Raw genomic sequence first — 23,128 nt, 5'->3', positions numbered from 1 at the left:
CCACACAGAACAAGAAATTACTGGTTTGCATATTTAATCTCCTGGACCCATGCGAGTCTCCTCTAAATGACTTGATCATTTTAAGAACAAGTAGTTTTTTAAAAAAAAAGATTTTAAAATAATGCTACATGATCTTTGGCTGGGATACAAGGTTTTCACCCAGGATCTGGACTAAATTACATTTCCAATTGCCTTGGTCAGAAGGCCGGGACCTGGTTAAACCAGTGATATTCAACTGGAATGGTCATTCTGTTTTTAACGCATGGAAGTTCATTTATACTGCCTCTCACCAATAAGGACCCAAAGCAACTTCCATCGTTTTCCTCTGCTCCGCTTTTGTCTCACAGCAGACCTATGAGGTAGGATAGGTTGTGAGTGGTCTAAAGTCACCCAGGTGGATGGGGATTCAAACCTGCATCTCCTGGATCCTGTTCTAACCACTCCAACACGGTGATTCTCCCCCCCCTGCCCACCAAAGTGTTTACAGAAATGCATGTGACTGTGAAAGGCTGTGAACACTCTGGCATTAATCCATGTTTTTGAAGTCTCATTTAAATAGAAGAGAGATGCCCATTGAAAGAATTGATAAATTATGTATTTGGGGGGAAATTAAATGGGCATTATCTTCATCTGTAAAAGTCAGCAATTAACACAAATGCTGACAAATGCGTGAAAAAGCCACTCCTTTTTCTCATACCACATTTTGCTAATTAATGTTCGTCTATCACAGGGGTGGCCAAACTGTGGCTCAGGAGCCACATGTGGCTCTTTCACACATCTTGTGCAGCTCTCAAAGCCCCCACTGCCCTGGAGAAGGCATTTGTCTCTTTAAATCACTTGGCCAAGTCAGCTGTCAACCTGGGAGAATGCATTTAAAGTTGCTTGCTTTCTACCTCTCCTTCCCATCTTTCCCTCCCTTCCTTTCTGTCAGGTGGCTCACAAACATCTGATGTCCATGTCTTGTGGCTCTCAAACGTCTGGTGTTTATTCTATATGGCTCTTAGGTTAAGCAAGTTTGGCCACCCCTGGTCTATCACAAACTGCTCCTCACCATCATATGGGCGAGAGCGTTATTTGGTCCTTAGCATCATGGCAACAGAAAAGGCTGGTGTCTTTTAAGAAACTGCTTGTGTTGTTGTAAAGCAGTCTGTGTGAACATAAGAACATAAGAGAAGCCATGTTGGATCAGGCCAATGGCCCATCCAGTCCAACACTCTGTGTCACACAGTGGCAAAATTTTTATACATACACACACACTGTGGCTAATAGCCACTGATGGACCTCTGCTCCATATTTTTATCTAAACCCCTCTTGAAGGTGGCTATGCTTGTGGCCGCCACCACCTCCTGTGGCAGTGAATTCCACATGTTAATCACCCTTTGGGTGAAGAAGTACTTCCTTTTATCCGTTTTAACCTGGCTGCTCAGCAATTTCATCGAATGCCCACGAGTTCTTGTATTGTGAGAAAGGGAGAAAAGTACTTCTTTCTCTACTTTCTCCATCCCATGCATTATCTTGAAAACCTCTATCATGTCACCCCGCAGTCGGCGTTTCTCCAAGCTAAAGAGTCCCAAGCGTTTCAACCTTTCTTCATAGGGAAAGTGTTCCAGCCCTTTAATCATTCTAGTTGCCCTTTTCTGGACTTTCTCCAATGCTATAATAAGAATTATAACACAACAGCGTTTTGGAGGTCCTTCTCCGTCCCCATCCCGTTCCTGTTTATTCGAACAAAGGAGTGAATGAACAAACAACACATAGACACACCTTCGGTACTTTGCTCCACTAAGGTTCCCTCCGTGGATTGTCAAGCATCTTGGAACACCAGGACTATAAAATAATTTTTTGCAGTCCCTCCCACTGTCCAGTCACCACCTGCTCACCCTTGTTCCCTTTCAGGAACAAATGGCAAATGTGTTCAGGACTAAAGGAAATGTATTCCTCAAGCAACCAACAAGCAGCACTTCCGGGAAGAGCACAGAGGGAAGTGGGAACGGTGACGGAATAGACGATAACTACAGCGGCAGTGAAAGAAAACTCGGTCTGTTTGTGCTTGATGGGATGGAGAGAAACGTTTGTGAACTTACTAAGGAAAACAAATGGGCTGCTAAAAACGTGCTGGCAAGGCAAACACAGGAGATGAACAATCAATAGGACAAAACACTTAAAACCAGGACAAGTCATGGGGTGTGGAATGGAGGTGTGCGTGGGCAGGTCAGTTCCCTAAAAGCAAATTGTAGTTAAATCCAACAGATTTTGTACGCTGGAAGTCCATTTCTCCATTTAAACATGATTCTGTCGCAGTCACGCTGATCCCTCTGTAGGCCCAAACTAGGACACTGTTGAAGTTCTAGACCAGGGGTGGCCAAACTGTAGCTCGGGAGCCACATGTGGCTCTTTCACCCATATTGTGTGGCTCTTGAGTCTCCCGCCACCCCATTGGAGAAGGCATTTGTCTCTTTAAATCACTTTTCCAAGCCAGCCAGCAGCTTGGAAAATGCATGTAAAGTGAAAGTTGCTTTCTTTCCCTCCCTCCCTCTCCCTTCCTCCTATCTATTTGCCTCACTCCCTCCCTTGATGCTCTCAAACATCTGACATTTATTCTCTGTGGCTCTTATGTTAAAAAAAGGTTTGGCCACCTGGTTCTAGATCCAGTCTGCAAGATGCCAAAAAGGCACGCTTTGTGTGGAAAAGGTTTAGCACTCTCCATCTTACGCTAAAACAGGTCGGACAAAGTAGATACAGAAACGGTGCTGCTCTTTTTGAAGAGCAGGGATTACTTTTCCGGGGGGGGGGGGGGCAAAGGTCAGCAGAAGAGCCTGCCTTGAAGAAAAAAAAAGCATAAAAGTTTATTGTATGCAAGAACCGAAAGAGAGACACTCCATGGTATATGTACATTAATTTACAAGACAAAAAAAAAATCTCGAGGTGAGTAATTATTTACAACAATTGTCCCTTTTGAATATTTATAGATATATATATAGAGAGAGATATTTACACACCAAGGTGGATCTTCTATTTACAGGCAGAAAAGGCCTCACAAGATGAAAGACGGACTGGAAAGGCCAGAGACCGACGCAGAGGTAAAGGGAAACTTCAGGATGGCAAGGGCTGGACGGGAGATGGGGCCCCTGGCCCGGTCCAACCTTTTGGGGAGAGATGTGAGAGCACGGGCTATACCGACAGACACTCGAACCCAGGCCTCCTTCGCTGCTGCATAATCCGAGCAACATTTAGAAACCCATGGCTGGACATTGTTGTTTCCTTCCTCTGACTTCCGCTGACTGATAGGGGCAGGGAAGCACTGAATACAAGGACGCCATCTTGCTTGCTTCCAAGGACACAGGGAGGACGGGCGGGGCTGGCGTCCGCATGCCCTCAGATGGGATGGCTACCGGAGCTTCTGCCAGGGCACACCCCCCCCCCCTGCAACATGCCGTCTCCCTCACTTGCATTTTGCGACCCAGGCGTCCAGTTGCACCTATGGCCCATCAGGGAAAGGGCTGCAGGCAGTGCGCATGGCTGTGGGCAGGGCAAGGAGGGAGGCACAGACTGGTGTCGAGACACATGCGCAGGCCTCGGATTCAGCAGGAGCTCACAGGAGCACAGCTCCTGAACCTTTCTGAGGGCTCCCCCCCCCCCACTTGTTCATTGAACGGTACGTGCAGCTGCATAACAATCCCTGGATTAGGAGAGCGGGCAGCCAGCTAGCCACCAAGAGCTTTGCCACACCCCCAGTAGTCCTCATTAATCCCTGGAGAAGCCCATGGCACCCTTTCTCCACTTCTTATGTCCTTTAGGGTGGCGAGTGGCTTGCTGGCCTTTGGACTGGGGCAGGGAGCAGCCCAGGAGAGCCCCAGACAAGCAAGACCTGCTTGGGTTGGCTGGATCTCTAGTCAGCCCAAGCAGGCCTCGCTCGCCTGGGGCTCTCCTTTCTTGCATCGGGTAGATTTTGGCTGGGGGGAGCGGCATATGCTAATGAGTTATGCTAATGAGCTCCGCCACCTATTTTTCGATAAACTGACCCCTGCGCATGGGTGAGTGACTAAGAAAGGGGCCCCTGGGAATTCTGCCCCAAGGCCCTCCAAAACCTAGAATTGGCCCTGGGGATGGGTATAGATCAGTTGCCTCTGCATAAGAATGTGGGGAGGGGAGGGGGGGAGATTGCCCCAGCCAAATCCCAAGTCTTTGGCACAGAAGAATTGGTGAGCTCAACTCCTTGGACCAGGAGCGGCTGTGGACAAAGGCTGTGAGCCGGCGGCCTCCTTGCTCTGTGAAATGGGATGGGGGGACACAGACAAGAAGCCCCTGCATTGACATTCATGCGGAAGTAAGTCCCGCCGGTTTCAGCGGGACTTATTCCTAAGTAGTATTGCAGCCTAAGAAAGTTGTGGACACCGATAACCCTCCAGACGAAGCCAACCAGCAAAGGAACAAGGAAGATTAACTTTTACATTCTGGCCTCAAGCGGACGTGTGAGACCTCGGAGTCAGCCACGGCCAAAGGATGAATCCACACCAAGTTTGTACACTGCCACGTAGCCTTGGGTCTTTTGCAGCAGCTCGCGTTCAGGAAGGCAAAGCACCTGAGAGCAGCTGCCTACGACCTGGCTGGCACAGTTGCAAAAAGCATCCTCAGGCTCCTTTGCAAAGGCAGTCGTGGCAGCCAGGAGGAGACGCGCAGGTTGCCGGCTTTTCCCAAGCAAGAAACCGCTTCTTCTACCTTCTGGATGCTGATTGTCAGCAACTGCTGCAGCAAAAGGCCTGAGCTGCTCCACTTCACTCCTTGCCACCGTCACAGATCCGGATTCCAGATTCCAACCCTGCATCAACCCAAAACAGCCCCCTTTCTGGGCTACGCAGAGAGAAGGCCGCAGGCTGCCAAGCTGGCGGCATCCTCCTTTGCTAGTCCAGCTCAAGAGCCTGGGCTGCCGGGCTACAATTCGCTGGAGCGCACCGTCGGCTCGAGTTTGTGGGACAGCGCGGTGAGGACCTTGTGGAACTTCTCGTAGCGCTCGCTTTGGCTGCTCTCGGCGCCTCGGCTGCCCCACAGCAGACGCAGCTGGAACTCCGTGCTGAAGACCTCGAGCAGCTCCGCCTCGGCTGGAAACCTGCAACGGGAATCAAGAAGGGAACTAGCTTCGGTTCCCGCCTGGCTTATTCCAGGGGAGACGGATAAAAAGATGCAGGTGTTTGATTAGCTGGAGGAAGTCAAGCTGAATTGTCTGTGAAAAACCCTCGGCGGTCAAAACTGTAGGCAGCCACCTGTCAGATGAAATGTTCTTTTAAAAATGCCCTGCGTAGCGATATTGCAATTGGCTCCCCCTTCTCCCCCCCCCCCCCATATTGCATTGCTTTATTGGGTTATTATACCGCTTTTCTTTCATCCTTTTTCTGAATATGAAATCCAGTTGGATTGTTTCTTGTGTGTACTGCACTGGTCTTATGGCATTGTTTTACAAGTCCTGTAAACCCAAGAAGAAGTATACAGGAGATAAGGAGTACTTAATACAATGAAAGCAAATTTTAAGCATGTTGGTATCTGCAGTGAGCTATTCAGGGAGAAGGGATATACGGTTTTTTTTTTCTTCTGGGGCAAAGGCCTGTTGTCTTGTACTCTCTTTTTTTTGTTTTAACAATTTATTAATAACATATGGTTACAGTAATTGTCTCTTTTCTATACTAACCCCATATGATATTTCACCCCCCCTCCCTCCAATATTTGACTTCCCCGAAGTTGTAAATTTAAATTCAATTATAAAGGTAGCACTAACCAAAGTTCAATATTTTTCTTCTCTCATTACTACTAAAAAATTGTCCAATGACTTTTTATATTCCATTCTTTCTCATATCTTTTAAATTTCTTCCACTCCTTTTTGAATATATCTAAATCATAGTCTTTTAAAGTTTTAGTTAATTTGTCCATCTCACTCATGATAAAATTTTCACAATCCAGTCCCATTTCTCTGGTATTTTTCCCTGTTTCCACAGCTGCGCATACAATGTTGTCTTGTACTCTCAAAAGCCCCAATGCACGTTGAAGATAAACACTCAGACTTGCAAAGTTTGAGAATCAGCTGTCTCTCCTTCTTTTGCTACTTCCTATCTGGGCACAGGGTAGTGTATCATTCTCATGCTGCTGAGCGGGCATTTTCTTGGGGCACACGTCCTGAGATGAATATTGGCCCACGTGGGCTTCCTTACCTTGCAGCTTCACCTCTGCGTTTGTGTGGTACAGTCCCCCGTGGTGAGCCACCATCCGTGCTGCCTCAGGGTGGGCCATGACCACCTCCACGCCGTCGTCCAGGTTCTCCCAGGGCTCTGGGTTGTCGGGGAGGGCCGTGTCCCGCTCCAAGAGCGTGATGAGGGGCACGATGTGTGGGAAGGTTGTGTTGGACAGGGGGGGTCCTTCTGAAATAGAAGAAGAGGGGAGAATTCCTCTATAAAGAGCTGCTGTCGATTCGTCTGACTCAGCCTTACCTTGGTTGAGGACAGCTCTCTCCGGTTGCAGAGAGGGTTTTTTAAAATCACAAGCAGTCATGCCGACAATTCTGAACACACTTTACCAGGGCTTTTTTTTTTAGCAGGAACACACAGGAACGCAGTGCCGGCTGGCTTGGGGTCAGGGGGTTTGGCCTAATATGCAATTGAGCTCCTGCTGAGCATTTTTGTGTGAAACAATGGTGATGTCAAGGGGTGTGGCCTGATATGCAAATGAGTTCCTGCTGGACTTTTTCTACCAAAAAAAAAGCCCTGCACTCCACTATTAAGTAACATTTTGGAATAGGGTTGCCAAACCACCAGAAGAGGAGGAGAAATGAACCCTGCTGGGATTTGCTTGGGAAGGGGGAAGGCTCAACTCCCTTGCCCTGGCAGTTTCTCTTTAGTCACCAAAGCACAATTAAAAAGACAACATGGCAGTGGACGCCATCCCTGGACTTGGCAAAAATGTCTGGCCATTTACTGTCCCCCCCCACCTCAACACAGAGGGTCCCCACTCTCAGGCCCTTCCCTGCTATTAAAAAGGTCAAGGTAGTCCCCTGTGCAAGCACCAGTCGTTTCCGACTCTGGGGCGAGGTTGCTTTCACAACGTTTTTCACGGCAGACTTTTTACAGGGTGGTTTGCCATTGCCTTCCCCAGTCATCTAACACTTCCCCCGAGTAAGCTGGGGACTCATTTGACCGACCTCGGAAGGATGGAAGGCTGAGTCAACCTCGAGCTGGCTACCTGAAAACCAGCTTCCACCGGGGGTTGTGAGCAGAGGGCTCCGACTGCAGTACTGCAGCTTTACCACTCTGCGCCACGGAGCTCCTCCCCCTGCTATTACGTGTCTTTTTATTTTCAAGTAAAGTCTTCTCTCTTTCATTTTTTTAAAAATCCTGCCTGGCCTCTAAGGTCCTCATGATGTCATTTGTGGCTGTCTTCCATTTTATCTTCACAACACCCCTGTGAGGTAGGTTAGCCTGAGAGAACGGCAGCTGTCCAAGCTCACGTTGTGAATTTCATGAGCGACTGGGGTGGGAATCAGTGTTCCCTCTAAGCTGAGTTAGCGTGACCTAGCTCACAGTTTTTATAGCCTCCAGCTCACACATTTTTGTCTTAGCTCAGGAGAAAACAGCCCCAGAGCAAACTCATTTATGAAAGCAGCTCACAAAGTAGAATTTTTGCTCGCAATACTCCACAGAACATGAGAATATAAGAAAAGCCATGTTGGATCAGGCCAATGGCCCATCCACTCACACAGCAGGCAAAAAAACCCAAGTGCCATCAGGAGGACCACCAGTGGGGCCAGGACACCAGAAACCCTCCCACTGTTGTCCCTCCCAAGCACTAAGAATACAGAGCATCACTTGCCCCAGGCAGAGAGTTCCAACGATACGCTGTGGCTAATAGCCATCTGAGGGGACCTCTGCTCCATATTTTTATCCAATCCCCTCTTGAAGCTGTCTGTGCCTGTAGCCGACACCACCTCTCGCGGCAGTGAATTTTCACGTGTTAATCGCCCTTTTATCCGTTCTAACCTGACTGTTCAGCAATTTCATTGAACGCCCACGAGTTCTTATATGGTGAGCAAGGGAGAAAAGTACTTCTTTCTCTACCTTCTTTATCCAGGCATACTCACAGCTTAGAGGCAGTATTGATGGGAACTGAATCGGAGTTCTCCTGATCCTAGTCCAAGAACCAGAGCTCACACAGGACAGAACTAGTGGGCTGTTATTGAAAGGTGTCTCCTGAAAAGATGACTCTGTGTTTGTCTCCTGATCTCTTCCACAATGCACTGGTTTTCCTGTTAGAGAATTAATTTGACTCCTCCCCCCCCCCCTTTTCAGATCAGCATGGTTTAATTTTTTTAATTGTTTATATGGATTTAAAATGTTAGGAGTCTCTGATATTATCACTCAGCTAAAGGAATGTATACTTAGAATACCAACAACATTGCATTGTAAAGCTGGAGTCAGGGAGGGGCCTACTGGCAGAGCATCTGCTCGACATGCAGAAGGTCCCAGGTTCAATCCTGGGCATCTCCAGTTAAAGGTGCAGGCAGTGGGTGATGGGAAAGGCCTCCACCTGAGACCCTGGAGAGCTGCTGCCAGCCTGAGTAGACAAGACTGACTTCGACAAACCAGTGCTTTGACTCAGGATACAGCAGCTTCCTTCATGAGTCTAGTCTAGTCATGCCAAACCGGTGAGTTCTCCAGGTAGCCACCAGATGGCAGACTATCACTAGAAGGAAAAGGAAAGGTCCCCTGTGCAAGCACCAGTCGTTTCCGACTCAGGGGTGACGTTGCTTTCACAACGTTTTCACAACAGACTTTTTACGGGGTAGTTTGCCATTGCCTTCCCCAGTCATTTACACTTTCCCCCCCAGCAAGCTGGGTACTCATTTGACCAACCTCGGAAGGATGGAAGGCTGAGTCAACCTCGAGCCGGCTACCTGAAAACCCAGCTTCCACCGGGGATCGAACTCAGGCCATGAGCAGAGCTTAGGACTGCAGTACTGCAGCTTTAACACTCTGCGCCACCGGGCTCTTAGTACTGTAGACAGTATTGTACAGTGTACACTAGAAGACAGAATGGAAAAGGAAGACAGGCTTCCGAACTTTGCTGAAAACCGCATGGTTTGTTTTCTAATTGCCGCTGGGATAGTTATCAGTACTGGCAGCATTACGTGTTATTATTTATGTATCCCTTTATTTATATCCTGCCTTTTACCCCCAGGGGGACCCAGAGCAGGTTCTATCATTCTCCTCTTCTCCATTTTATCCTCCCAACAATCCTGTGGGGCAGGTTAGGCTGAGAGTCTGCGACTGGCCCAAGGTCACCCAGCGCGCTTCCACGGCAGAGCGAGGATTCAAACGGGGCCTCCCAGGTCCGAGTTCGACACAGACCAACTCCCTCAGTGAGTCCCAAACCTACGCAGAGTTGCCGTTCGACCGCTCACGGCAAGCAGAGGGGGCATCCTCAAACCCCGTCGTGGTTCATAGCCATGGGCTGTGCTTTTTTATGCTCCGCGTGCTGCTTAGTGTTCGCCAATCCCTCGGGGAAGGTGACAGAAGCAGTAAACGCTGCTATGCGCTCAGTGTTTCTAACAGACCGTCAGCTCCTTGTAATCCTTTGCTAAATTTAGGGGCATCATCAAACGTGACACATGCATGAAGCGGCCTTATACTGAAATCCGGGGCTTCTTTTGTAGAAAAAAGCCCAGCAGGAACTCGTTTGCATATTAGGCCACACCCCCGGCGCCAAGCTAGCTACTGGCAGCGGCTCTCCAGGCTCTCAAGCAGAGAAAGGTATTTCACCAGGTCCATGAATTGGAGATATGCTGGGGGCTGAACCCGGGACCTTCTGCATTCAAAGCATATTCTTTACCACTGAGCCACAGCCCCTCCCAGCCAGCTGTCACATTTTCCAAATAAGAACATATTGCTTTTCCAAGCACCAGGGAAATGCAATTTTGTCACAATGACAAAGAAGAGCTTTCATGCTGGCTAGATTTAATGCGTTACCATCGGCCATCCTTTTCGGAAGATACCACAGAATCCCCCGCAATCTTAGACGATGCCTTTGTAGTCAAGGAGTCATCGAAACGGTCCCTCATGTTCTTTTGGACTGCCCTTTTTATAGCAGTCCACGTGCAAGATATCTAGATGCACTGCTTTCTGACCATCAAGACCTTTCTGACAATGCCAAGGTTCATTTTTTACTCCACGGGAAACACAACTTTGTCACTACTCACGTTGCTTGCTTTTTACTGATTTGCACTCCAAATCAGAGAGGCTTTTACTCATGCATAGTCTACTGCTATTTTATGTCATTTAACTTTTGCTGGTTTTTTAAGGTTTTATTATATTCTATACTGTCACTGTTGGTTTTAAAGTCTACTGTATTCTTGTATTAATGCCAATAAAGGTCTATGGTATGTATGTAATTTTGTCACAATGGATGAGAGAAAGATATCTGAATTTCCCCCATTCCCGAGGAAGGAGGAGGAGCCCATGTATTTCATGCCCCATAGCGGAAGCCCAGTCATGGCGGAGGGTGTAAGAGCCAGCAAGCCTGCTGAAGCTCAGCAAGTTTGGATGTGGTCAGGCCCTCTTGAGAGCTCTACATGCTCCACTTTGGGTTCCATGATGGAAAAAAGGCAGGATATCAAGGTCAGATTTCGGCTCAAACCATTCAAATAAGCCAGGGGTGGCCAAACTTGCTTAACTAAGAGCCGCACAGAATGAATATCAGATGTTTGAGAGAAAGAAGGAAGGAAGGAAGGCAAATAGCTGGGGGAGGTAGAGGTGAAAAGAAAGCAACTTTAAATGCCTTCTCCAAGCTGCCGGCTATCTTGGCGAGGAGAAGCGATTGAAAGAGACAAATCCCTTCTACAAGCCAGCTGACGGCTTCGAGAGCCACACAATATGTGTGGAAAAGCCACATGTGGCTCCCAAGCCACAGTTTGGCCACCCCTGAAATCAACAGTGGATGAAAAGGGGGATGAGTGAGAAAGGGGTCGGGCAGCCCCCTCCCCGACACTTGCCTTTGCCTTCATTCAGGCTCTTTAGGAAAGGCTTCAGTTTCTTCTCGTAGAGGATGGCGCCTTCCGTGTGGCGCTGGCGTAGACCCATCCAGGTCTGTTCCAGCCGGGAAATCTGAAAGCAGAGTTAAAAGGGAGGTGTGAGGCTGGGGGAAGCAGTGCTAAGCAGACCAGTTATGTTCTAGCAGGGGGACCTTACAGCTGAAAGTGTTGCAGCTCAGGATGCAAAGGAGCCAGGCCCCTCTGGGCTTGAAACGCTTAAAGGAGCCTTGTACAAAAATTCCCTCTGGGTGGCGCTCCTCTTCCGTTCTAGCGGCAAGAACGAATGGGGCTTCCACAAGCAGTTTGACAATGGGAAGCAACTGCCGAGGTGTTTTGAAAAGTCTCTGTTCTTGAAAAAATCCTTGTCTGAAGACCGCGCCACCTCCTAGTGGGGAATCTGCCAGCAATACAGGCTGCATTCAGACATCGCAACGAACCAAGGTTTGGGCAGTCCCAGGTCGTTTTGGCATCTGAATGCACAGTGCCAGATTAAACCTCGTGGAGGTCCCTAAGCAGTCAAAATCTTGGGAGGGCCCTCGCAAATTATCTCCGAGTCTGAGTGCCCGCCCCACCACCCACGGCCCCCGCGGCAGCCTGCAGGTACCTTCTCCAAAGCCCCTTTGACAAAGCTGCGGGGGAGAGGCAGAGAGAGGCAAACTTGGCAACAACGCCAGCAGTAGCCGCACCAGGCAAGTTGGGCAAAGAGCAGGTCAGTTGCTGGCTGTGCGTGCAGGCTGGGAGGGCTGCAAGCGGGGGGTGGGGGGTGGGGAAAGCTGACCTGGAGCCCCTAAAGGCATGGGGGCCCATAGGCCAGTGCCTACTTGGCCTAATTGTTAATCCAGCCCTGTGAATGCAGATGATCAAACAAGGCAGAGCTGTGGCTCAGCACCGAACCGGGACTGCAAACTAAGGATTGCAGCTGGTTTGTTAAAATGCTGTTTGTAGTAAACTGTGGTTTGTCACACTATGCAGATTCCCAAAACCATCGTTTGTTGAACGGCGCTGTCTCTTGGCACGCAGACAGCAGTGCTGGGTGGGTGTCCTCCTTGCTCAGAGGCGGGGGCGTGGGGTTCATGACACAAACCGGGATGTGCCAGATTCGAGTCCCGTAGCACCGGAGAGACCAAGAAGATTTTCGGGATATCTGACAAAGGGAGCCTTGGCTCTCGAAAGTTCTGCGGGATTAGGGTTGCCAAATCCAATTCAAGAAATGTCTGGGGACTTTGGGGGTGGAGCCGGGAGACATTAGGGGTGGAGCCAAGATCAAGGCCGTGACAAGCATAATTGAACTCCAAAAGGAGTTCTGGCCATCACATTTAAAGGGACGGCACACCTTTTCAATTCCTTCCTCCCATAGGAAATAATGAAGGATAGGGGCACCTTTTGGGGTTCATAGAATTGGACCCCCTGGTCCAATCTTTTTGAAACTTGGGGTATTTTAGGGAGAGGCACTAGATGCTATACGGAATATTTGGTGCCTCTACCCCAAAAAACAACCCCCCCAGAGCCCCAGATGCCCGTGGATCAATTCTCCATGATTTTCTATGGGAATAAATCTCCATAGGGAATAACAGAGTTCCCAGCAGACATTTCCCTCCCCTCCCCCCGCTTTCTGATGACCTTGAAGCGGGGGGAGGGCCTCCTAACCGAGGGATCCCCTGCCCCCACCTGGGGATTGGCAACCCTATGCGGGATTGTCTTGCGTTCCACAGGGCATATAAGGCCGCTCTGTTTTGTCAGGCCCTTGGTTAAATTTTGTGAAATTGTTCTCTCCCTGTGCCTGGTAATTGCTAATTGGATTGCTTTTGAGCAGTTTGCTGGTTTATGCCTCTGTCATTTCATGAATTCTTTATTGTCATTGTATTGTCCTAGCGCCGGTGTTATTCGAACATCTGGATGCCTTTTATTGAATGTTTATTATCAACTGTTTTATTGGAAACCGCTCCGAGACCGCACGGAAAGGACGCAGCCTGCAATACGGACAAGGGGGAGAGGGGCTGGGTGCGGAGGCTTCTGGTACCTGCGTCATCTCGAGCGCATTCATCACGGCAGCAAAGCTGAACATGTTGCCCATGGTGCCCTTCAGCTCTGCAGCCAGCTGGATGGTCTTGTGGAGGAGGGACGCCCTTTCCTCCATGCTGCCCGTGCAGCCCAGGAGATCCACAGCGATCATGATCGACATGGTGTGGAACCTGAGAGGAACGAAGGGCGGGAGGGGAGAGATGGGGAGGAGGTCACGCAGGACACCCGATGGGAAGAGGCTGCTGGCCGGCATCTGCTGCTTCACCCCCAAGAGGAATTGCAAACTTGGAACCCGGCAGGGCCAGCTTTTCCATTAGGCACAGCGCCTGGGGCCCTCGAGAACTTTTAGCAGCCCGGGAAAAAGTTTCTGTTTCTTTTAAAGTCAGAAAAATACAAATAAACTTTAAGGGTCGAAGAAAATGTTTTAATTTTTTTTCTCACATCAGGAAAAAACACACAAAATTTTAGGGCCCGTGCCATGCCTGCGGGACCATCTCTCCCCCTATGAGCCCCGAAGGCCATTACAATCAGCCGCCCGACATCTTCTGACCATCCCTGGCCCAAAGGACGTCCGGCTTACCTTGACCAGGGCCAGGGCCTTTTCGGTCCTGGCCCCGACCTGGTGGAATCAGCTTCCTATAGAGATTCGGGCCCTTCCAAATTTGTTACCATTCCGGAAGGCCTCTAAAATGGAGCTGTTCTGCCAGGTCTACGGTTGAGGCAGGTGGATGTCTTCATTCTATTATACCAGGGGTGGACAAGGGTAGCTCTCCAGATGTTTTTTTGCCTACAACTCCCATCAGCCCCAGCCAGCATGGCCAATGGCTGGGGCTGATGGGAGTTGTAGGCAAAAAAACATCTGGAGAGCTACCGTTGCCCACCCCTGTATTGGCCTCCCAGCAACGATTGTTGACATCTTTGGGCAACTTAGGCCCTCCACGATGATCATGCCTCATGTGCTCATACCATCCAGGCCATCTTAAACAATTTTAATTTAGAAGAAGAAGATATTGGATTTATATCCCGCCCTCCACTCCGAAGAGTCTCAGAGCGGCTCACAATCTCCTTTACCTTCCTCCCCCAAAACAGACACCCTGTGAGGTGGGTGGGGCTGGAGAAGGCTCTTACAGCAGCTGCCCTTTCAAGGACAACCTCTGCCAGAGCCCTGGCTGACCCAAGGCCATTCCAGCAGGTGCAAGTGGAGGAGGGGGGAATCAAACCCGGTTCTCCCATATAAGAGTCTGCCCTTTCAAGGACAACCTCTGCCAGAGCTCTGGCTGACCCAAGACCATTCCAGCAGGTGCAAGTGGAGGAGTGGGGAATCAAACAGTTCTCCCAGATAAGAGTCTGCCCTTTCAAGGACAACCTCTGCCAGAGCCATGGCTGACCCAAGGCCATTCCAGCAGGTGCAAGTGGAGGAGGGGGGAATCAAACTCGGTTCTCCCAGATAAGAGTCTGCCCTTTCAAGGACAACCTCTGCCAGAGCTCTGGCTGACCCAAGGCCATTCCAGCACGTGCAAGTGGAGGAGGGGGGAATCAAACCTGCTTCTCCCAGATAAGAGACTGCCCTTTCAAGGACAACCTCTTCCAGAGCTCTGGCTGACCCAAGGCCATTCCAGCAGGTGCAAGTGGAGGAGGGGGGAATCAAACCTGCTTCTCCCAGATAAGAGACTGCCCTTTCAAGGACAACCTCTTCCAGAGCTCTGGCTGACCCAAGGCCATTCCAGCAGGTGCGAGTGGAGGAGGGGGGAATCAAACCCGGTTCTCCCAGATAAGAGTCTGCACACTTAACCACTACACCAAACTGGCTTCATGGTTTTAACTATTCTGATGTTTCACTGTTGGTTTTAATGTTTTAGCTTGTTGGAATCTGCCCCGAGCCCTTCGTGGGAAAGGGCGGACTACAAATGTACAGAAACAAATCTGTTAAATTTTACCTGCAACGGGGTGTGTGTGTGTGTGTGTGTGTGTGTGTGTGTGGAAATAAAAGTATTTAAGGTTCTAGCAAAAATAATTTTTAATGTAGACATTATTACAGTGGTAGGGGCCCACAAGGGCAGAAATGGCTAGGGCCGACGAAAACCGTAACGTGGCCTTGGCGCCTGGAATACCCATGACGGGCACAGAGCAATGTGACCCCGAGCGCCTGTTAGCAGGAGTGGGCACCGCCCGTGTGCATTCAAGCCTCTCTTCACAGCCCTGAGGACCAGAAACTTGCATTTTTAAAAAAACAAAACAAAACAAAACCCAAAAGCCAAGATTGTTGGAATGCAGAATTTGAAACTAGCTTATCCTGCCTTTGAATTCATGCAATGCAGGCCATTGGAAGGATCGATCCTGCACGGCGGTGAACAGCCGGAGCCACCTGCCTGCCAACCTTTGCCCTCGCCTGGCTCTTGCATTGTACCTTTCCAGCAAGTCGAGGCGCAGTTGATGTCCGTGGGGCAGGGTTAGCAGCTCCATCCCTGAGCTCACTCCCATGAGCCTCTGCATCTCCTTGGTAACGCCCAGTATCCTAGCAACCTACAACAAAGAGAGAAAGCAGTTCAGTTTGTCCTTGGATGGAGGGAGAGAAGGGAATCACCGGGAGTTGCGGAGGAAATTTTTTTTTTTGGCTCAGATGCATAAAACGTTTGGGGGACAGGCTCAGGAAAGAAAGAAAGAAAGCCTCTCGTGGCTTTAACGCTGTCCGCTTCAGCCTGGGAGGAGGCGATAACAGGCTGCCCTGGACCAACTGTGGGATGAAACGGCTCTGGGGACTCCTCTGGCGTACGGCTTTTGTGGCTCTGCAAGCTGGTTGCCAGAGGAAGACGACAATTGTTCCAAAGGATGGGAAACCCACTGAGCCACGGAGCTGAGCGGGCCTCCTGAACAGAAACCCCAAAGCTGTAATGAACATATAAAGCTGCCTTATACTGAATCAGACCTTTGGTCCATCAAAGTCAGTATTGTCTTCTCAGACTGGCAGCGGCTCTCCAGGGTCTCATGCTGAGGTTTTTCACACCTATTTGCCTGGACCCTTTTTTGGAGATGCCAGGGATTGAACCTGGGACCTTCTGCTTCCCAAGCAGATGCTCTACCACTGAGCCACCATCCCTCCCCAAGCGCTGGCATAGCTAGTAGAAGAGACTGGATTTTGTTGAGAAATGCGTGTGAAATTCAGAGGTGTGGAGATGGCAATAAATTGGAGACGAGGCTTAAGCTTATCAAAAGTTATAAAGTTGACTAGAAAAACATCAGGAAAAGGTACTTGGGATAAAAGAAATAAAGCTTAGCTTACTAGCATGGCCAACTACATCTAAATCTGCTACATGGCTGCTTTTGTTAGCTGGCTTCTTCTCCCCAGAGAACTTTGCTCCAGGAAGAAGAGCAACTCAGCTGGCATACAACATCAAAGCTTCTCACACCCAAAGTGCTGTCTGACCAATACAGGGTTTACATGTTTCCCGGGGAAGACACTGGAAACCTGAATCAATGTCCAACACAGAGCAGCAAACTTCTACCTCCGCAAACGCTATGGCTCAGGTCGTGAGTAACGATTCCCTCAATGTTAACAGATTTAGACCCTGACCTTTGCTAGCTGAAGGAGTCTCAGAGCGGCTTACAAATCTCCTTTCCCTTCCCCTTCCCCACAACAGACACCCTGTGAGGGAGGTGGGGCTGAGAGAGCTCTGACAGAACTGCTCTTAAACAGAATAGCCCTGAGAAAACTTGTAGCTGACCCAAGGTCGCATCCGCAGGTGCATGTGAAGAGGTGGGGAATCAAGCCCAGTTCTCCCAGATAAGAGTCCACACACTTAACCACTACACCAAACTGGCTCTTGTGTGTTAAGTGTTAATTGGCTGCCCTCGTGAGAAACAGACCATTGAGAAGAACTGCCACCTTCCGCAAGATCCCGTACCAGTAGGGCAGCTCCCTCTGGGTTGGGAAATTCCTGGAGATTTTAGGGGTAGAGCCTGGGTTGGGTCGGGCTTGGGAATGGGAGAGACCTCTTCTTGGCATGAAGCAGATGTCACTGGAGGTGTGTGGGGGGGGAGGTACTGGTGAGTTTTCTGCATTGTGCAGGGGGTTGGACTAGATGACCCTGGGGATCCCTTCCAGCTCTATGATTCTATGAAACTCAACAGGAAGAAGAAGATGAAAAAGAAGATGAAGACGACATTGGATTTATATTCTGCCCTCCACCCTGAATCTCAGCGTCTCAGAGCAGCTCACAATCTCCTTTCCCTTCCTCCCCCACTACAGACACCCTGTGAGGTGGGTGGGGCTGAGAGAACTCTCCCAGAAGCTGCCCTTTCAAGGACAACCTCTGCCAGTTATGGCTGACCCAAGGCCATTCCAGCAGCTGCAAGTGGAGGAGTGGGGAATCAAACCCGGTTCTCCCAGATAAGAGTCCGCACACTTAACCACTACACCTAAACTGGCTCTCAGGAAAGGGGAGGGACTTCAGTAAAGCCATATTCAGCTTCCAAAGCAGCCATTTTTCCCAGAGATGCCTATTATCTGGAGGTCAACTGCAATAGCGGGAGATCTCCAGGTGTTACCTGGAGGATGGCAACCGTACGTACCACGCAGTCCACTTTGGTGATGTGCCTGGCCAGCGTCTTGGCATCCACCTCGGCCAGGAGCTCTTTGACTTTCTTCAGCACAGCCATTTCCAAGGGCTTGTTTTCCAGAGGGATGAGGAGGGAGCGGAACACGGCTGGGTTGAAAGAAGAGGTCCTCTCCACCACCGGGGCCGTGAAGCCCAGAGTGTCCTGATGTGGCTTCTTCCTGGGCCCGGTCTCCACCTCAGAGCCGTTGAGCGTGAGCCCCGCCTTCTGGACCTCGTCTCCCTTTAGCCGGTCCACGTAGCTCTTGGCCGGCGCCTGCTTCCCATCCGGAGGGGGTCTTTCCCAGCCGATCGGGGAAGGGGGATGGAGCTGGCAATAGTGTCCCGTGTCCGGATCGCTGTAGCTGTTCACGGAAGGAGAAGGAGAGGCCCGGGAGTATCCGTGGGAAGGGGTGGAGTGGCTGCTGTCGGTCTGCTCGGCCTTGCCGTTGGTCCCTTGGCACAGCTGCGGCTCGCTGGATCTCCTTATGACGGGGGACCCTGGGGTGAGGCTGCTGCTGGCCGGTCCCGCTTGGGGTTTTAGCCGTGTAACTGCAAAGAGAAGGAGAGACAGCTTGCGATCAAAGGCTGCAAGCATGGAGAACAATACGAGTGACCGCTGGGGGCCTGGGAATTCTGTGCACACACACACTCCCAGGCACACAACTTTGTCACACGCTGGAAACTTGTGCGCCAAAGCAGAACTGGGGCATCCTTTCAGCCCCCTTTTTTCTGTTCCCGAATGTTATTAGAAAAAAATGTGTCTCAGCGGCTTACTTTTAGAGCTGTAATTCAATTAAAGGAATCTCAGTGGATTAATTGTACATGTTTTTATATTGCTTACAAATCTACTTAACTTGGGCTTTGTGAATCAGACAATGGTTTTGAAGGGGAAATGCATGTCTGGGCGGGGAGGGTGGGGGGGTTGTGCTTTTTAGACCACGTCAGTCGTCTTGCGAGAGGCATTCCTTCCTAGGTTAAAGCAGAGAAGAGATGCCACTCTTAAGGTGGTGCAGGCTGTTTTTAAAACGTCCTACTGGCCAAAGACGGGAAGTAGGGTGATAGCCTTTGTTCCCTCCCCACTATTACAGTCACAACAACAACTCCGCAAGGTGTAAAGAGAGAGAAAGTACAACTGGCCTCCAGAGAGGCAAGTTTCATGGCTGAGACTTCTCCTTCTAGCAGCATGGAGTTTTTGAAGAGATTGGAATTTCTTGATGACTATGGAAAGAGGTTTTGGTCTGGAGGATCAGGAATCAGTAGGTTTGGAGGGACACGGAAACTTTGCCATCCCTGGGATGAGACACGGAGTTATGCAGCATATTCGAGCCCTTTCGCTCTGACCGTAAGAAATCCTGTCCAGGTTTCTCAGCATTCCGTGAATTTATCAGACACTGAGACACATTTTAAAGTTTCGCTCCGGAATAACAAATGTTAAAAGCCAGTTTTTAAGCTGGCCAAGGAAGAGCTGGTTGTTGTTACGGGAAACCCCACTTAGTCCTACACCAGAAGAATTTCAGTCAGTAACACTCCACCCCCCCTCCCCCGAATCCCATGTTGCTTTCCCTCGTTTTTGACCCCTGAACGATACGACGTTTTAAGAAGGAGTCGCTGGATCAGACCCAGAGTCCCTCTAGCCCAGCCGGTTTCCAACAGGGGGCAGACAGATGCTTCAGAAAAACTCACAAGCAGAGCACGGGCACAACTGCCCCCCCACCCCGTTTCTCTGCTGGTGCTCAGAGGCCGGCCCTCTAAACAAGGGAGCATCCATTTAGTTGTTATGGCTGCTATCCATTGACAGACCTGCCCTCCATGGACTTCCATACTTCTTGTTCAAAGCCATCTAAGTCAGTGGCTGTGATGACATCTTGGGGCAGTGAGTTCCACAAGTTACTGTATTTTTCACACCATAAGGCGCTCCGGAGGATAGGACGCACCTTCCTCCTGGGGGACGATCCGCTGGCTCTGCCTCCGATCCGGCGCTTCCCCCGCACCTGCCTGCCTGGCTCCATCTTCTTCAGGCAAGCGCTGGGATCGCTCCACGTGGCCCCAGCGCTTCGCAAGCGCCGGCTGCGGAGGGGGCAGCGTGCTTCCTCGCTCCCTCCCCCCTCCGATCCCAGCGCTTGCTTTAAACATCACAGCTGAAGCTAGGCACACAGGCAAGGAGGAAGCACGCTGCCCTCTCCGCAGCCGGCGCTCGCAAAGCGCTGGGTTTGCAGAGGGGGCGGGTGCTTTCTCCTTGCCTGTGTGCCTAGCTTCAGCTGTGATGTTTAAAGCAAGCGCTGGGATAGCTCCCTCCCCCCTCGCTTGCTTTAAACATCGCAGCTGAAGCTAGGCACACAGGCAAGGAGGAAGCACTCTGCCCCCTCCACAGCCGGCGCTTGCGAAGCGCTGGGGCCACGTGGAGCGATCCCAGCGCTTGCCTGAAGAAGATGGAGCCAGGCAGGCAGGCGCGGGGGAAGCGCCGGATCGGAGGAAGAGGCAGCAGATCGCCCCCCCCCGAAGGTACGTACCTTTGGACCATAAGACGCACACACTTCCCCCCCCACTTTTTTGGGGGGGGAAGTGCGTCTTATGGTCCGAAAAATACAGTAATCTAGTGTGCTGTAAATAACTCGATATCTTGTTCTCTGAATCCAACAAAATAATAACGCGTACGTGTTTAAGCCCCTCTTTGAGTTTGGTAGTTGGAAGTCACAAATTTCAGAACGTTTGACATACATAGACAGTGCTGTGAAATAGCAGAAAGGATTTTTTTTAATGGGGGGGGGCATAGTCTTTCAATTCTCTCAATTCTGGAACCTAGCATAGGAATAAAATCCCACATTCGTGAAGGGTACCCAATAAAGTCCGCAAGGGACTGGTCACATCTCAGAATATACGTAGGACCAGGGCCTTTTTTGTAGCATGAGCTCCTTTGCATATTAGGTCGCACCCCCCTGATGTAACCAATCCTCCTGGAGCTTACAGCAGGCCCTGCACTAAGAACCCTGTAAGCCAGGGGTCCCCAACCACCAGTCCGTGGCCCAGTACTGGTCCGTGGTCTGCTAGCAACAGAGCCTCAGAGTGAGACAGAGCAGCCTCGGACGGAACAGGCAGCATGGCCTCACTCCGGGGCTGCCTCCCCTTGCAGGGTCCTGGACCAGTAGAAGGGGCAGAGCTGCTGTGACCGTAGCCTACCCCTCATTTATAGGCTCTTTAAATGGGTCTTTAAACGGGAGGGGGAGGCAGAAACAGCCCCAGTCTCCCCCCCCCCCATTTGAGGGGCAGGGATGTAGCATGGCCGGGGAGCCTGGGGTGGCAAAACCCCCAGCGCCAGCCCCTCACTGGTACGTGGAAAAATTGTGCTCTACAAAACCGGTCCCTGGTGCCAAAAAGGTAGGGGGCCACTGCTGTAAGCTCTAAGAGGATTGGCTCCATCAGGGGTGTGTGGCCTAATATGCAAAGCAGTTCCTGCTACAAAAAAAGCCTTGCCTAGGGCTGTTGCACGTATGAATGCCCAGACACCCTCCGTGTCAAAAACGAAATGAGCCTATTGAAGGGAGAGTTTCTCTAGGCCATTGTTTGCTCCCTTTCTCTGATATTTCTTCAATATCACTCCACCCTCTTGTTGAAGAGACCAGCGAGCTAGAATCTGTGGGTCGAGTCCTCCCTACCGGTGCTGTAGGCTGGAGTTGCGGGGGTCTCAGAGATAGGAGACATTGGGGAGTGGAGATCCTGGATCTGGTCCACGCTGACCGCACAGTTGCGGATGATGTCTCGGTGATGTGGCAAGGAGACGCTGAGCCAGGGAGAGGAGAGAGAAAAGGTCACTCTGGACGTTACAACCTCCTGGCATAAAGTTTCTACTGGCTTTCAACTCTCATCGTTGCAATTCTGAAATCCCCAATGACACTAAGCCCCACCTAGCTGGTCAGCTTCTCTCTGACATCACAGCAGAGGAGCCAATGACAGTCTAGTCTAGCTCTGTGACATCAGAGGTAATCCAATGACCATGGCCGTCGCGTGGGAGTCAGTGAAGTAGGCAGCCAACTGGGGCACCCCTTGGCTGCAGGGGCGGGGGGTGGGGGCAGGCACCCCCTCCCCATCCCCACTGACCCGAACGTCCCTTGCCCTCTTACTTCAGAGGGAGCCGGGAAGAGGCAAGAAAGAAGGACGCGGCCTCTTGCTGGCTTCCTTTGAAGCGGGAGAGGGCCTGGCAAGGGGCAGGGCGGGCCACACGCAACGTTCCCTCTAAGCTGCTGAGTCTTGTGAGCAAAAATTCTACTTTGTGAGCTGCTGGCATGAAAGTGGTGAGCTCCTACATCGATGAGTGCTCTGGGGCCACTTTTCCTGAGCGGAGACAAAAATGTGTGAGCTGGAGGCTAAAAACCTGTGAGCTAACTCATGCTAACTCAGCTTAGAGGGAACACTGGTCACACATTCTTTCTTCGAGATCCCGTGGCTCGGCCTGCCCCGCCCCTCTCCCGCTTCAAAGGGAGCCGGGAAGAGGCCGCGTCCTTCTTTCTTTGTGAAGAAAGAAGGAGGCGGCCTCTTTCCGGGTCCCTCTGAAGCTGGAGAGAGCTGTTTCTTTGAGAACGCGCAGCTCGCCCTGCCCTCTCCCGCTTCAGAGGGACCCAAAAAGAGACCGCCTCCTTCTTTCTTCGCATAAAAGAACGAGGCAGCCTCTTGCCGGCTCCCTTTGAAGCAGGAGAGGGGCGAGCTGAGCGTTTGGGCGCGTGGCCTGATGGCGTCACTTCCAGTGACATCATCAGACTGTGTGCGCTTTGCATGTGCGAGAAGAACCAAGAAGGGGGCGTGGGGTTCGACCTGGGGCGCCAGAACCCCCATCGCTGGGCCTGCCACTGACAGCTGGTTGCAGCGTTAACAAACAAATAAATAATCAAGCGACGTTTACCTTGTCGGGCACCCGTCACCTCTTGTGATCTTGTCAGCTGTCAATCCGTCCGTCATAGTGATGCTCCTTCGCTTGATGTGCCCCCCTTTCTGGCCGGAGTGGCCGTTCGAGCCGCTGTGTTTCCCATTGGCAAGTCCATAGCTGGCCTCCAGGTAGCGTAGCGGGAAAGTTCGGTTGATGGGGCAGTAGAAGATGGCGCCGCTCTGCTCCGAGACCGGCTTGCGGTTGCCCACGTAGAAGCGCACCAGGGCGGGCACGTTGTCGAAGCTCTCCTGCTCAAACAGGTACTGGATGTGGGTGCGGCCCTCGCTGGACTTCACCATCACCTTGTTGATCTTGAAGTGGAGGGGCTCGTTCCGCCAGCGGCACGTGAGCACGTAGTCCCCCAGGCTGGTGAGCGAGTCGCGGATCAAGAAGTCCCCGTTTCTCTGCACCAGACTCTCCGATACCTGAAAGAGCAGATAGAAACATGGAGGCCAGTGTTGCAGCAGTGCCACAGTAAAGACCAGAGCTGCACGTTCAGGTTCTTTGGGCTCAGTTTTTCATTTGAGG

The 23,128-nt window shown here is 50.9% G+C and overlaps 2 protein-coding genes across 2 annotated transcripts in view; both read right to left on the bottom strand.

Moving 5' to 3' along the window:
• The window catches only part of TOR2A (torsin family 2 member A), a 118,258-nt gene that overhangs the window by 16,403 nt on the left and 78,727 nt on the right, over positions 1 to 23,128 (bottom strand). The gene's annotated exons all lie outside the window — the stretch shown is intronic.
• The window catches only part of SH2D3C (SH2 domain containing 3C), a 42,617-nt gene continuing 24,409 nt past the window's right edge, over positions 4,921 to 23,128 (bottom strand). The window contains exons 3-10 of the mRNA XM_060250434.1: positions 22,577 to 23,025; positions 21,336 to 21,460; positions 17,657 to 18,231; positions 15,495 to 15,610; positions 13,086 to 13,257; positions 11,027 to 11,138; positions 6,187 to 6,407; positions 4,921 to 5,094 (exon numbers count right to left, since the gene is read on the bottom strand). Coding sequence (XP_060106417.1) covers positions 4,933 to 5,094; positions 6,187 to 6,407; positions 11,027 to 11,138; positions 13,086 to 13,257; positions 15,495 to 15,610; positions 17,657 to 18,231; positions 21,336 to 21,460; positions 22,577 to 23,025 — 1,932 coding nt within the window. The 3' untranslated portion in view covers positions 4,921 to 4,932. The remainder of the gene's footprint in view (positions 5,095 to 6,186; positions 6,408 to 11,026; positions 11,139 to 13,085; positions 13,258 to 15,494; positions 15,611 to 17,656; positions 18,232 to 21,335; positions 21,461 to 22,576; positions 23,026 to 23,128) is intronic.

The sequence above is a fragment of the Heteronotia binoei genome, chromosome 12 (genome assembly GCF_032191835.1).
Source record: "Heteronotia binoei isolate CCM8104 ecotype False Entrance Well chromosome 12, APGP_CSIRO_Hbin_v1, whole genome shotgun sequence".
Taxonomy (NCBI): Eukaryota; Metazoa; Chordata; class Lepidosauria; order Squamata; family Gekkonidae; genus Heteronotia; species Heteronotia binoei.
Note: the sequence above shows the minus strand (reverse complement) of the source record. Positions and strands in the feature narration are given on the sequence as shown.